At 42.6% G+C, this 13,946-nt stretch overlaps 1 protein-coding gene across 13 annotated transcripts in view; it reads left to right on the top strand.

The window, feature by feature from the left end:
- The first annotated feature begins 834 nt into the window (after nucleotides 1-834).
- The window catches only part of pclob (piccolo presynaptic cytomatrix protein b), a 58,188-nt gene continuing 45,076 nt past the window's right edge, over nucleotides 835-13,946 (top strand). For all 13 annotated transcript variants that reach the window (XR_009768613.1, XR_009768614.1, XM_061677765.1 and 10 more), the window contains exons 1-6: nucleotides 835-958; nucleotides 3,945-5,043; nucleotides 6,233-6,895; nucleotides 10,933-11,718; nucleotides 11,787-12,563; nucleotides 13,009-13,938. Coding sequence is in view for 11 of the 13 variants with exons in the window: in XM_061677765.1 (XP_061533749.1) it covers nucleotides 4,174-5,043; nucleotides 6,233-6,895; nucleotides 10,933-11,718; nucleotides 11,787-12,563; nucleotides 13,009-13,938 (4,026 nt within the window). In the remaining 2 variants the exon portion in view is untranslated. The remainder of the gene's footprint in view (nucleotides 959-3,944; nucleotides 5,044-6,232; nucleotides 6,896-10,932; nucleotides 11,719-11,786; nucleotides 12,564-13,008; nucleotides 13,939-13,946) is intronic.

Below are 13,946 nucleotides of genomic sequence, written 5' to 3'. Positions count from 1 at the left end.
TCTCTTCACTTGGGTCGCGGGCGTGCTGGAGCCTATCCCTGCCATCATCGCGCAGGAGGTGGGGTACACCCTGAACTGGTTGCCAGCCAATCGCAGGGCACATAGAAACAAACAACCATTCGCACTCACAGTCATGCCTACGGGCAATTTAGAGTCTCCAATTAATGCATGTTTTTGGGATGTGGGAGGAAACCAGAGTGCCCGGGGAAAACCCACGCAGGCACGGGGAGAACATGCAAACTCCACACAGGCGGGGCCGGGGATTGAACCCGGGTCCTCAGAACTGTGAGGCTGACGCTCTAACCAGTCGTCCACCGTGCCGCCTCCTTATTATATTATTATTTTTATTATTATTATTAAATGATATTGCAACTGTATTATTTTATAGCATATTATTATATATATTATTGAAACTGTACTATTTTATAAAACATTGTTATTATTATTATTATTATATACTATGTTTTTGTTTAATAGCTTTATAATGGCATTTTTTTTAATACAGCCCTTTGATGATGCAGGTGTACCTAATAGAGTGTCCAATAAATATGTACGTCAAAATGTCCAGTTGCATCTTCAAGACACCAGAAGTATATTCATTAATATCCATATGTGCCAATAACGGTTTGCATTTTCAATAGCATGTTTACTCTTTCTGAAAATAATCATATTGCAATAGCTGCCTTTTTAAAGAGGCTTTTCGTTTGGTCACGTGAGTCGCGTCTCCTTTAATTTTGTTGGCCGTGCATTGTGATCACCTGTCAGATGCGACGCATGCGCACTGCAGAGGGAGTTTTTTTTTTTTTTTTTTCCCCCCAATCATCCTCTGGACGATGTTGCTGATCATCGCTCCCTCCGTCCGCCGCTGCCCCTGTGCCCTCCTGCTCTCTCCAGCCCCGCACACGGCGAGCCCATCATCGGCGAGCAGGATGGCCACACGGATCGGATCTCACTGAAGGTATTCGCCTTGTTTACATCCGCGGAAAATCGAGGATGCGACTTGCCATTTGACATTGTGGCCGCGCAGGGTGAAGGATGCTGCGGGGTGGGAGGAGATGCGGAGCGCTCTTTTTCATCTCCCCCCCCCCCCCCCCCCCCCCCCAACGCCACACAGCGTGGACAGTGCTTCCCTCCTCCTGTGATCTTTTAATGTTGGATTAATTTTAAAGGAAATGAGTGTGAAATGTAGCTCCCGGTCAAGGGCACGCGCACAGAAATGTGGAGGATGACTCCGTTCTCATCCGTCACGCTTCACAATCTCCCACCAAGCGTTTCACATGTTGTCGTGGGATTCTTGTGTGATGTTGTGGATTGGCTGCAAAATGTCATGTGTTAGGGGGGAGGTAAGCAAGGGGACTGGACCAGTGCTGCTGCAATGCAATTTTATGTCCTCATCATGAATACAAAGAAAGAGGTGATGCTCGATAAAATTTGCATCGGATCCAGTGAGCAATCTGCAGCCCTCCCCCCATTGTCATTAAATGACAATGACCAATTGTCATTTAATTTCACATGTACACATTGTCCCATATAATGATGGATCTGTCACGCTTGTAATGGGCATGCGGTGCTCACCCGAGCTGGTTCCGACCCGCTCCACGCACAAGCAACAGTGCCAACCTTGATCTCCAATGGCTCGGAGTGATATGCAAACCGGACATTACTGGAGTGTGTGTGTGTGTGTGCAGAATTAATCACATATGTAACAGCATGAGTGGACGCCGAGTAATAATCGGCGTGTAACAAGGGGAGATGATTGGGTGGCATCGTACTGTGAGTGGTTAGTTAGTGCGCTTGCAGTGACTGGTTAAATGACACAAGTCAGACTGTGCTGAAATTTGGTCACGGTGTTCATTATTAATTCAAAAATCTTTATTGGTCACAATGAGCTATGGGTACGCTGCCAATGGGGATTATCGGAAAACTATTAGAACAGTGTGTCTCTTTACCCCCAACTCAGTGAATGCTCGCATATTCGCGATTCCGCATTCACAACTTCACTCATTTGCATTTTTTTGGGAGGGAGAACGATTTTCTGTTATTTGCTAAAAAAATAAATAAAAATTGTTTTTGTGCTAACATCGCTTTGGCGCCATTTGGTGTCATCTTAGTGTCAAGGAAGTATGTTGGGGAGTTTAATTTGGACATAAGTAGTGCTTTGCCACCATGTTGTGGCATCTTTAGGCAATTTTAAACCTTTTAAAAGGGGTACAAATTCCTCACGGATTTTTGCTATTCGTGTAGTAGGCCTAAGTGAATATAAAAAACGAGGCAGAGGTTTTATTCCTTCTTTTTCTTATTCTTATTATTGTAAGCCACTGTCACATTGTGTACAATTTGAAAATTCTTAGTTTTTAAATATTAAAAAAATACTTAAATCATGAACAAATTAAGATGTATTGCACAAAAAAGTTAAGTAAAAATTGTACCTAAATAAATGTTTAAAAACAATCCGTTCAGAAGAAATTAGCTTAAAAATTAAATACAACTGAAGGTTTACGGAAAACAAAAACAATCCACTGGTTTGTCCTTAAGTGCAGTGTGTTTGGTTGTGAGATGGAGTTTGAGATGCATTGGTTTCATGCATTCATTGCTAACAACTTCGTCAGCTGCCACACACTGCAGTGACAGAAAGAACGACATAGCGCGGGTTCACTGTACTTCCAAGTCTGCTGTTGCCTTACCAGCGCGACCAAAGTAGCCACTGATAGCACTTGTGCTCGGCTAACTCTCTTCTCCTTCATCCATCCATCCATCCATTTTCTGAGCCGCTTCTCCTCACTAGGGTCGCGGGCGTGATGGAGCCTATCCCAGCTGTCATCAGGCAGGAGGCCGGGGTACACCCTGAACTGGTTGCCAGCCAATCGCAGAGCACATACAAACAAACAACCAGTCACACTCACAGTCACACCTGCAGGGCAATTTAGAGTCTCCAATTAATGCATTTGTTTGGGATGTGGGAGGAAACCGGAGTGCCCGGAGAAAACCCACGCAGGAACGGGGAGAACATGCAAACTCCACACAGGCGGGGCCAGGGATTGAACCCGGGTCCTTAGAACTGTGAGGATGATGCTCTAACCATGATAGCCATGATAATAATTTGGTCGAGCTCTTTATGGGTTGGTTTAGTTACCAAGACCCGTCCCAGCCTGCCACTGTCTAATGCTTTTAAATGCTACACAAAGCTACCTACAAACAGTCTCAACGTCATTTGTAATGCCCTATATATTATTGCCAATGGTTGATGAGATAGTTTCATTCATTGATTGTATTTCATGTTTTAAATGGATGGATGCATGACTGTGTTTAATTTAGTAATTCTGTTGTATACCAATAGAGGGACCCCTTTGGGAATCACTAAACTAGAATATATGGAAATATACAGGAATTAATGGGAATAAGCTTGCAATTTACAAAACTGCCATTCCAGCATCAAACGTTTTCTATCTAAACCCTACCAGCAACAACAGAGGGCCCTTAAACCGGACCATTAACTATAGTCAGAAGCTGAGCTGCACTGTGATTGTATACGGACTAGGTGTTTCAAAGTTTACAGTTGTTCCTTTTCTAATATGCTCGGTGTGGGGACCGTCACAATCGCCCCATCATGTTACATAATTGCCTCTGCTTTTGGTTAGTTATCATTTGTATGATGGAAAACTAGTTTTGAAGTCAAGTGAAGGAAAAATTGTGGCAAACGTTTGCGGGACATCATTTTTGATGATGACAGGGAGGATCTGGATCTTGCCCACAGACACCGGTGCTGTAGGAAATCATAAGACATCGTGTATGCTCTTTGCATTCAACATTCATGTTTGGAGTCAAACACACTGATACAGAGATTGAATTGATGTTAATTTGCTTCCCTTCCATTATCCCTCCATCTTGTACCTCGTCAAACCTGACCTCCCCTGCTCCTCCATCTCCCCCTCCTCCCTCCCCAGGAAGTCTCATGTAGATGCCGAGCCAGAGGAGAGTCCAGGGAGTAGCAGCAGCAGCAGCAGCGGGGCCGTCGATGCTCTCTTCTCAGCACCCACTCCAGCACCCCCCCAGGCTCCGGCCGGAGCGCCAGGAGAGGGAACAGACAGTGGCTCCTGCTCTGACTCAGAAGCTTCTGTAGACTCCAGCTCCTACACAGAAGAGGAAGGAGACGAGGAGGAGGAAGATCGCAATATGTTTTCTTCCAAATTCCTCAGTGGGACCAACCCGCTCAGTGCTGTGTCCTCTGCTGTCAACAAGTTTGGTCTATTTGGCGATGATGGTGACGCGGACAAAAGCCAGAAAAGTGGAGAGCATCAGACAGGTGCGGACCCCAGTAAAGGCCAACCACAACAGAAGGGAGCCCCGAAATCCAACCAGGGCAGTCCTGTGCAGAGGAGCCAGCCACCTGCAAAACAGGGACCACCGCAGCTGCATGGCAATGGACAGGCGGGACCCCCGAAACAGCCTGAAGGTCAACCGAAAGGCTCGCAGCAACAAGGTGCAACCAAGCCCGGAGGTCCACCACACGCTCACGGTGACGTAGCTAGAGCGGGAACTAGAATGCAAGAGCCCCAGCTCGGAACGGCCAAGGTTGGACAGCAACAGCAACAACAGGGATCCCCTAAACCATCCCCGCAACAAAAGGGAACACCTAAACTATCCCCACAACAGCAGGGATCCCCCAAACCATCCCTGCAACAAACGGGGCAACCTAAACCATCTGTGCAACAGCAGGGGCCCCCTATACAATCTCAGCAACAATCAGGACTACCTAAACCGTCTCTGCAACAACAGGGGTCACCGAAGCCATCCCCTCAAGAACAGAGTTACCCCAAAGTCACCCCACAACAGGCTTCATCTAAGGGCGCAGCGCAGCAGGCCCAGCAACGAGGCCCAAAAGGACCCGTCATGCCGGACCTTACGCGAGGGTCTTCAATTTGTCCCGTTTGCAACACGACCAAACTCAATATGCACACCAAGGAAGCACCAAACCATAAAGAGTGCACACGGTGTAAAATTCAAGTGTGCAACCTGTGTGGCTTCAGCCCCCCAGACGCTGATGTAAGTAATTTCTAGATCTTCCCCAGACAAATACAGTGTTTCCCAACCTTTACTGAGCCGAGGCACATTATTTTACATTAGAAACAATCACACGACATACCATCAAACAAAAATGTCACCCACAGTGGATACACAGGTTACTTGCAATCTTGTCACTATACACCACCGGCAGAGATAGATGAACAAAGATATGCTGTACATTCTTTGTAAATAAATAATTTTCGGATGAATTAAGTGACTGTGGAGGATTTCCCACGCCACATCCGATGCTCTCTCACGGCACACAGGTTGGGAATCACTGATATAGGTGGATTAGTGGTTTGTGGTTAGTACATCTTTGACATCATTGCAAACTCACCATTTTCTAAAATATAAATAGCTTTCAGATGACCTGCATTTGATTACTTGATTTGAAGTTAAAATGCGTCGGAAGTGCATGTGTACTTGCTATGAAGACTTGAGCAACTCCTCAAAATACAAATATGTTCGACTCTCTGTCGAGATGTATCACATCAACATACTTCCTTGACACCAATTACTACCCTCCCAGTAGCCAGGGAGTTTGTCATCCATGGCTTGATTAATTATAATTGTTTGATGTTGTTGGCTACAAAAATGATTCATAACGAATGCATTTTGTCATCTGGAAGCTTTTAAAAAAACACGATAATCTGGCTTTTAAAAAATTCCCCGCCTAATTTGAAAAAAAAAAACATACAAGTAAGGTGTATTTTTTCAGTTGTTGTCATTAGCTAATTTAGTATTTTTTGTTAATCAGCTCATAATGTTACCAAAGCTATGGGAACACATTTTGAAGTCCAGCCAATGTAGCTACCCTGGTTTAAAAAAAAAACAACAACAAAAAAACAAACAAACAAAAAAAAACGCCTCCAACATGAGCACTAAGTTAATAAGAGAGAATACACACTTTTCTTTCCACCATGCCAAGTTATGTACTGTATCAAAATGGTATAAAACTGACAATAAAAATGTATTTTTTACTTTTGTCAGGTTTTACTTTTTTACTTAACAGGAGTTAAATCAATACTTCTACCAGTTTCTGCAGTTGTACTTAAGTACAGAGTGTGTGTATTTTTTCTCCTGTTAATAATGCCAATTAAGAATTCTGAATTCATCTGGGAACATTTAATCATTTTTATGAATCTCTGTTCGTCTTCATGCTCTCCAGGCTTCCGAATGGCTTTGTCTCACCTGCCAGATAAAGAGAGTTGAAGGACCGAAAATGCCAACGCCATCCCCCTCCAAAATGCCATCGCCTGCTGAATCAGGTTCACCCAACAGGACTCAAAATACATCAGCAGCCAAAAGTGAAGCACCTAAAGGCCAAGCAAGTCCCAAACATACCGGCCCAGACTCCCAGAAACAACACCCAGAGAAAACCGGCCCAGGTGCAGCCAATGAACAGGCGTCTGGAGGCTTGTTCGGCTTTGGTGCGTCGAAAACCACAAAGCCCGAGGAGTCAGTGACAGGGAAAATGTTTGGATTCGGTTCCTCCATTTTCAACTCCGCATCGACACTGATAACCTCGGCGGTTCAGGATGAGCCCAAAACCACAGCGCCAATTTCTCCCAAACTGCAGACCAAACCTGCTGCCGTCCAGGAGAAGAAACTACAACCGGAAGAGGCCAGGGTTCCTACTGGAGGACGTTCTCCGTCGGACCTTCCGCAATCACCCGTCCACGTTCTCAAAAAAGGCCAATCCTCTTGTCCTCTTTGTAAGATGGTGTTCAACATGGGCTCCAAGGACCCTCCCAACTACAGCAACTGTACTGAATGCAGGACCACTGTTTGCAACCAGTGTGGATTTAACCCCATGCCAAATGTTAAGGAGGTAAGACAGACTCATATGGATTTTATCATTCAACCCCAATTCCAATGAAGTTGGGATGTTGTGTTAAACATAAATAAAAACAGAATACAATAATTTGCAAATCATGTTCAACCTATATTTAATCGAATACACTACAAAGACAAGATATTTAATGTTCAAACTGATAAACTTTATTGTTTGTAGCAAATAATCATTAACTTAGAATTTTATGGCTGCAACACGTTCCAAAAAAGCTGGGACCGGGTCATGTTTACCACTGTGTTACATCACCTTTTCTTTGAACAACATTCAATAAACGTTTGGGAACTGCGGACACTAATTGTTGAAGCTTTGTAGGTGGAATTCTTTTCCATTCTTGTTTGTACAGCTTTAGCTGTTCAACAGTACGGAGTCTCTGTTGTCGTATTTTACGCTTCATAATGCGCCACATATTTTCAATGAGAGACAGATCTGGACTGCAGGCAGGCCAGTCTTGTACCAGCACTCTTTTACTACGAAGCCACGCTGTTGTAACACGCGCAGAATTTGGTTTGGCATTGTCTTGCTGAAATAAGCAGGGGTGTCCATGAAATAGACGTTGCTTGGATGGCAGCATATGTTTCTCCAAAACCTGTACCTTTCAGCATTAATTGTGCCTTCACAGATGTGTAAGATGTGTGTTGCATCAGTCCATCATAGATGAGCTCGGGCCCAGAGAAGCCGGCGGCGTTTCTGGTTGTTGTTGATAAATGGCTTTTGCTTTGCGTAGTAGAGTTTCAAGTTGCACTTATGGATGTAGCCCCGAACTGTATTTACTGACATTGGTTTTCTGAAGTGTTCCTGAGCCCATGTGGTGATATCCTTTACACATTGATGTTGGTTTTTGATGCAGTGCGGCCTGAGGGATTGAAGGTCACAGGCATTCAATGTTGGTTTTCGGCCTTGCCGCTTACATGCAGTGATTTCTCCAGATTCTCGGAACCTTTTGATGATATCATGGATGGTAGATGATGAAATCCCTAAATTCCTTGCAATTGTACGTTGAGGAACATTGTACTTAAACTGTTTGACTATTTTCTCATGCACTTGTTCACAAAGAGGTGAACCTCGCCCCATCTTTGCTTGTGAATGCCTGAGCAATTCAGGGAAGCTCTTTTTATACCCAATCATGGCACCCACCTGTTCCCAATTAGCCTGTTCACCTGTGGGATGTTCCAAACAGGTGTTTGATGAGCATTCCTCAACTTTCACAGTCTTTTTTGGCACCTGTCCCAGCTTTTTTGCAACATGTTGCAGCCATAAAATTATAAGTTAATGATTATTTGCTAAAAACAATCAAGTTTATCAGTTTGAACATTAAATAGCTTGTCTTTGTAGTGTATTCAATTAAATATAGCTTGAACATGATTTGAAAATCGTTGTATTCTGTTTTTATTTATGTTTCACACAACGTCCCAACTTCATTGGAATTGGGGTTGTACAAGGAAAGTGTGGGCTAAATATGGCCCGGGAAGAACATAACTCCTGCTATGTTCTTTAATCCGTCCCACCTTGCTTTTATATTAAGTCATTTATCTTTACATAGCGTCAATTCACAATGTGCTTTGCACATTGAGCAGGTCAAGAACCACACTCCTCATTCATTAAAGAAAACCAAATGAATCCCAAACACTTTGCAAGGGAGGCAAGGAAAAACTCCCTCAAAGGAAGAAACCTTGAACAGAACATCTGCGTCGACTGGTTATTTTGAGATGGAGAGACAGAGCCAAGGGACTGAGTCTAGATAGAGAGAGAAAATAGGATAGAGGGTTTGGGCAGTCGGAGGAGGGACGAGAGAACAATGAGCACAACAACAACAGCCCTATCAACCAACAGTAATAGTGCCATGATCACATTATCAAGGGTCCTGTAATATTTGTTGCATTAATTACGTCTCAGGGTGTGCAAACCTCTGTGCACTAAGGCCACATTTTATTTTTTATTTTATTTTTATTTATTTTTTAATCAGAAGGATGGTCGAAGTTAAATTATTATAGGTAATGTCTGTAAAATAGTTTAATTTAATAATAAAATAATAATTCACTTAAAATTTTAATTTATAATTAATTTGATTAATTGATTGAAAAAAACCATTTTTAAATAAAATGGCTTATAGAAAATCTATTAATAATAGTTTATTTTACATTTTTAAATTCTATTATTTAATATGAATCAATTAAACAATTATTTAATGAGATAAATAAAAAAATGCATTTTTAGTAACCAATTTTAGTTATGAATGGCTAAACTAATAAAATAAATATTAGGCGGCTCTTGATTATGTAAATGCTCCTTGGGCTGGATTAAAGAAAAAAGTGAGTCATATGTGGTCTGCGGTCATACTTTGCTCTTCCCTGATTTTACATTTTATTTAATTTGTTAATTAAAACATTTTCATTATTCATTTATTTATTATGAATTTTTCTCATCAAATAATTTGTTAAATGTATTTATTGTAAACAATAATTACAAAATATTTTAAAATAAACAATTGCACTGGCTTTTGTTTTTACTGAATAGTTGGTTAATTGACTATCAAATTAATTATAAATAATGCAATTAAAATTCAAGGATGAAATAATTTATTTTTAAAACTATTAATACATTTTAACTTCTATTCTTTTCAACCTCATCTTCAAATGACTTGACTCATTTGTCCATTATAAAAATCAAATGTGCCCTGAGAATACCAAATTTTGCCGAGACGTGATATAACGTCACTGATTGAAAGCAAGTCGCTTTGTTTTTCTGAGTGAGTGGGCTCAGTCTGGGGTACGTTCATTGTTACAATTGCTGGATGAGTCTGACTGAATCTGACAGTTCTGCAGTATTTTTTTCTATTTAACTAAACAATTGTGTATCTATTTGATCCGACATTGCTGAAGGAGGATTACTCACAGACCAAACGCAATATCATTATTATTCTGCGGTGTCATCGATGACAAACATTTAATTCCAATTCAACTCTAGCTTTCTATAACCTCTCTTAAACACTGCTCAAAAGCAGACTTCAGATGCTTGCCTCGACGCTAAAAATACACATCCACACCTCGCAGGCTCATAGTACGCAGGCAAGCGAACACACACTGAAGTAAATAGATAAGGCATTTTACTGGCAGTCTGAAGCACAAAGGACCTGACACTCGACTCTGTAGTTCAATGAACAATGTGCGGTTCGTAAGGGCGAGCTTTCCAACGACACCCAGAGGCTGCTGCTTCACACTCATCACCATGATGTGCAGAGTTGAATCTTGCTATAAAATTACTCTGTGCTAAAAAAAAAACAAAAAAAACAAAAAACATTACATATACAGTAATTGAGTCTCATTCTTACCTAAATGAATGTCTTTCTTTATACGCTATTCCCTCTTTTCGTTTTTTTTAATTGTTGGTTGAGTTCAGTCTGCTGTGTTTCTATGATTTAAAAGATCCCAATGCATCCAACTTTTCAGTGTCCCTTTTTTTTAGCCCTGTGGTTTTGTTACGTTTGGGATACTTGCTGCCAGTTGTTTGGTCAACAAAGAACTGTCTCAGTGTTACCATGGAATAAAATAAATGGAAGGAAAAAAATAGTGGCATTTGATAAGATTGAAAGAGGACTGGAAGCCATATTTCTTGTTGACAGTAAGTAGTGGTTAGCACATCAGCCTCACAGTTGAGATGTTCAGGTTTCAAATTCCTGCTTAGGCCCTTCTGTGTGGAGTTGAGTATTCTCCAGGTACCATGGCTCCCACCCATATTCCACAAACATGTATGTTAGGTTCATTGGAGACTCTAAATTGTCCATCGTTTTCAATGTGAGTTTGAATGTGAATGTGATTTTTTTTGTTTTTATGTGACCTGCGAGTGACTGGCGACCACTCCAGGGTGTACCTCCCCTCTCGCCCAAAGTCAGCTGGGATTGACTCAAGATTAACCGCGACCCTAATGAGGACACAAATACAAATTCACTGAACTGCTTGGTGTAAATGTGGCTTATAGTATGGACTAATTAACCTTAATTTGTTGTGTTGTTTAAGGGCAAGGAGTGGCTTTGTCTGAACTGCCAGGTGAAACGTGCGACGAGAGGAATCGAATCTCCTAAAGACGACCAGTTGGCCACTTCCCCATCGAAAAGGACTCCTGGACAGCCTGCACTGCAAAAGACTCCTGTGCCGGGCTCTCCACAGAGGACTCCGGGAGCACAGTCATCTAAGGCTGAAGCTGTTAAAGCAAAAGACAGTCAGAAACAGGCCAGCCCAGCTCCTGCTCAGAAAGCACAGCAGGACAACGTGAAGGCAGATCTCCAGAAAAAAACAGAGCAATCACAAAAGCAGGACAATGCCAATGAAGCTCCACAGCAAGAGTCAGGTGGATTCTTCAGTTTTGGCAGTCCTAAAAAGCAGCCCGACACTACTAAGCCTACCGAGTCAGTGACAGGGAAGATGTTCGGATTTGGTTCCTCCATATTCAGCTCTGCATCCACTTTGATGTCCTCTGCTGTGCAAGATGAACCAAAACCGACACCAGAACCGGCTTCCCCCAAGATGCCTGCTTCAAAAGGTTCCACTTCGGTAAAGAAACCAGAGCCAGAAAAGAAAACAGAACAAAGCCAGCAGCCGAAAGGAGACCAACTTTCATCAGAGCCAACAAAGAACGCATTGGTTCCCTTAGGTATTTCCAAACCTGTTCAGTCATCTTGTCCTGTCTGTAAATCACACCTCAATCTTGGCTCAAAAGATGCGCCCAACTACAACACCTGTACAGAGTGTACAAACACTGTATGCAACCAATGTGGATTCAACCCCGTGCCAAATGTGAAGGAGGTAAGCCGATTTATTTGGTTTATTCATGCTCTTGTTATTTTTAACAAACACTATGTACTCTTTTATAGGTGAGGGAGTGGTTATGCCTCAATTGTCAAATGCAACGAGCCCTGGGAGCATCAGATCCTCCAGGAACACCCATGATGATGATCGCCAAGAAGGAGAAACAGCAAAAATCTCAAGCGAAGGACAGCCCAACACCTGCTGAGTCCAAAGTGAAGGAGACTCCTCGAAAGGAATCTGCAAAGACAGATGTTGCACAAGAAAAAAGTCTCACTCCAGCTTTAGGTCCAAAAGCTCCATCGGAAGACCAGAAGAAGGGACCTCAAAAGCCCTCGGAAGCAACAATTACGTATGGGCTAAAACAGACTAATTCTGCTTCAAAGGCACAAGAAGAATCCCGCAGTCCAATACTCCAGGCTGACGCAGTCAAACCGACTGACTCAATAGGCGGGAAAATGTTTAGCTTTGGCTCTTCAATCTTCAGCTCAGCATCGACTTTAATCAACTCAGCCGGCCAAGAGGAGCCTAAAACTACACCCCCGCTGTCCCCCAAAATGCCTTCCACAAAGGTGACTAAATCAGCTCTTGCTCAGGAGCAAGAACCGGAAAAGAAACAAGAGCCCAAATCATCCACATTGTTACCATCTAAACCCCCATCAGATCATTCAAACGAGTTGTCTATTTCCCAGATTTCACCCAAAGAAGGACAATCTACTTGTCTTCTATGTAAGGTTGAACTTAATTTTGACTCAAAGGATCCTCCCAATTACAGCAAATGCACGGAATGCAAAAAAACTGTTTGTAACCGTTGCGGATTTAGTCCTGTGCCAAATCTGTCAAAGGTAATTAAAACCTATATTCTCATTTATTATTGTAATGTACTGCTTAGCACATCTTCCTCAAAGTCAGGAGAGCCAGGTTTTAAACATCTCTGTGTGGAGTTTGCATGTTCTCCCCATCCTTTCGTGGGTTTTCTCTGGGGACTCTCCGGTTTACTCTTACTGCACATTCCAGAAACATTCATGTTAGGTTAATTGGACAGTCTAAATTGTCCAGGGGGGAGGGTGAATGGTAGTCTGTCTATATGTGTGACTCGTCCAGGGTGTAGCCCATCTTTAGCCCGAAGTCAGCTAGCTTAGGCTCCATTTTCAGTAACTATGACCGTAATGAGAACAATTGCTATAGAAAATGCATGGCTGGATGGATAGATGCTTGTCATTGCTCAACAACAATATGCAATTAATGTAAATGTTTGCTTTTCTTATTCTCAGTATTTGCTTTTTTTAGGTAAAAGAATGGCTATGCTTGAACTGTCAGATGCAAAGAGCTATGAATGCTTCTGAAACTCCAATGAAACCACCCAATGCAGTAAATAAAACCCCTCCATCATCCATACCTCAGAAGACAGTCATTTCAAATGAAGTTGAAAAAAACAAGAAGGATATATTGAACTCTGACATGCTTCCAAAAATGCAGACTGTAGGACCTGGTAATATGAAGGACGGTTCCATACTGAGTACACCCCAGAGGATCCAGCCTTTAACTGCTAAAGAACCAGAACAGAATAAACAGGGTACCCCAGTTTCTGACCAGGAACCTCAAATGAAGTCAGGCTCTCAGAAACCAGCAGACCCGACCACTCATTCTGGTCCAAAACAGAGCAAAGTCACTTCAGATACCCAGAAACCATACAACCAATCTGGCTCGAGTGGCCCTAAAACCACTTCCGATGCATCCAAAACAACAGACTCAATCACTGGGAAGATGTTTGGCTTTGGTTCTTCCATTTTCAGCTCGGCATCTACTTTGATATCAACGGCTATTCAGGAAGAGTCACGCACAACACCTCCAAACTCTCGCAAGATGTCCGCCCCAGTGCAGGTCTCCTCAAAGATGGCAGCTGGGCTTAACGTTTCTCCCAAAAGTACGTCAACGGGTTCCCCCAGCAAAATACCAGCGAAAGGACACGGAAGTCTCGCTCAGGAGGTCAAGAAAAACGAAGAATCAAATCAGAGCAAGCATCATCAAGATTCATCACAGTCACCAAAAGCAGCCATAATGTCCCACACCCATCCTAATGGACACCAGGAAAACTGTCCACTATGTCATGTCAAACTAAACATTGGCACTAAAGAACCTCCAAATTACAGTACCTGCTCCGAGTGTAAGACTGTTGTCTGTGACAAATGTGGATTTAACCCAGTGCCCATTGGAGAGGTAACTCT

Source organism: Phycodurus eques, chromosome 5 (genome assembly GCF_024500275.1).
Source record: "Phycodurus eques isolate BA_2022a chromosome 5, UOR_Pequ_1.1, whole genome shotgun sequence".
Classification (NCBI taxonomy): Eukaryota; Metazoa; Chordata; class Actinopteri; order Syngnathiformes; family Syngnathidae; genus Phycodurus; species Phycodurus eques.
The sequence above is the reverse complement of the archived record's forward strand: the minus strand, read 5'-3'. Positions and strand labels throughout refer to the sequence as shown.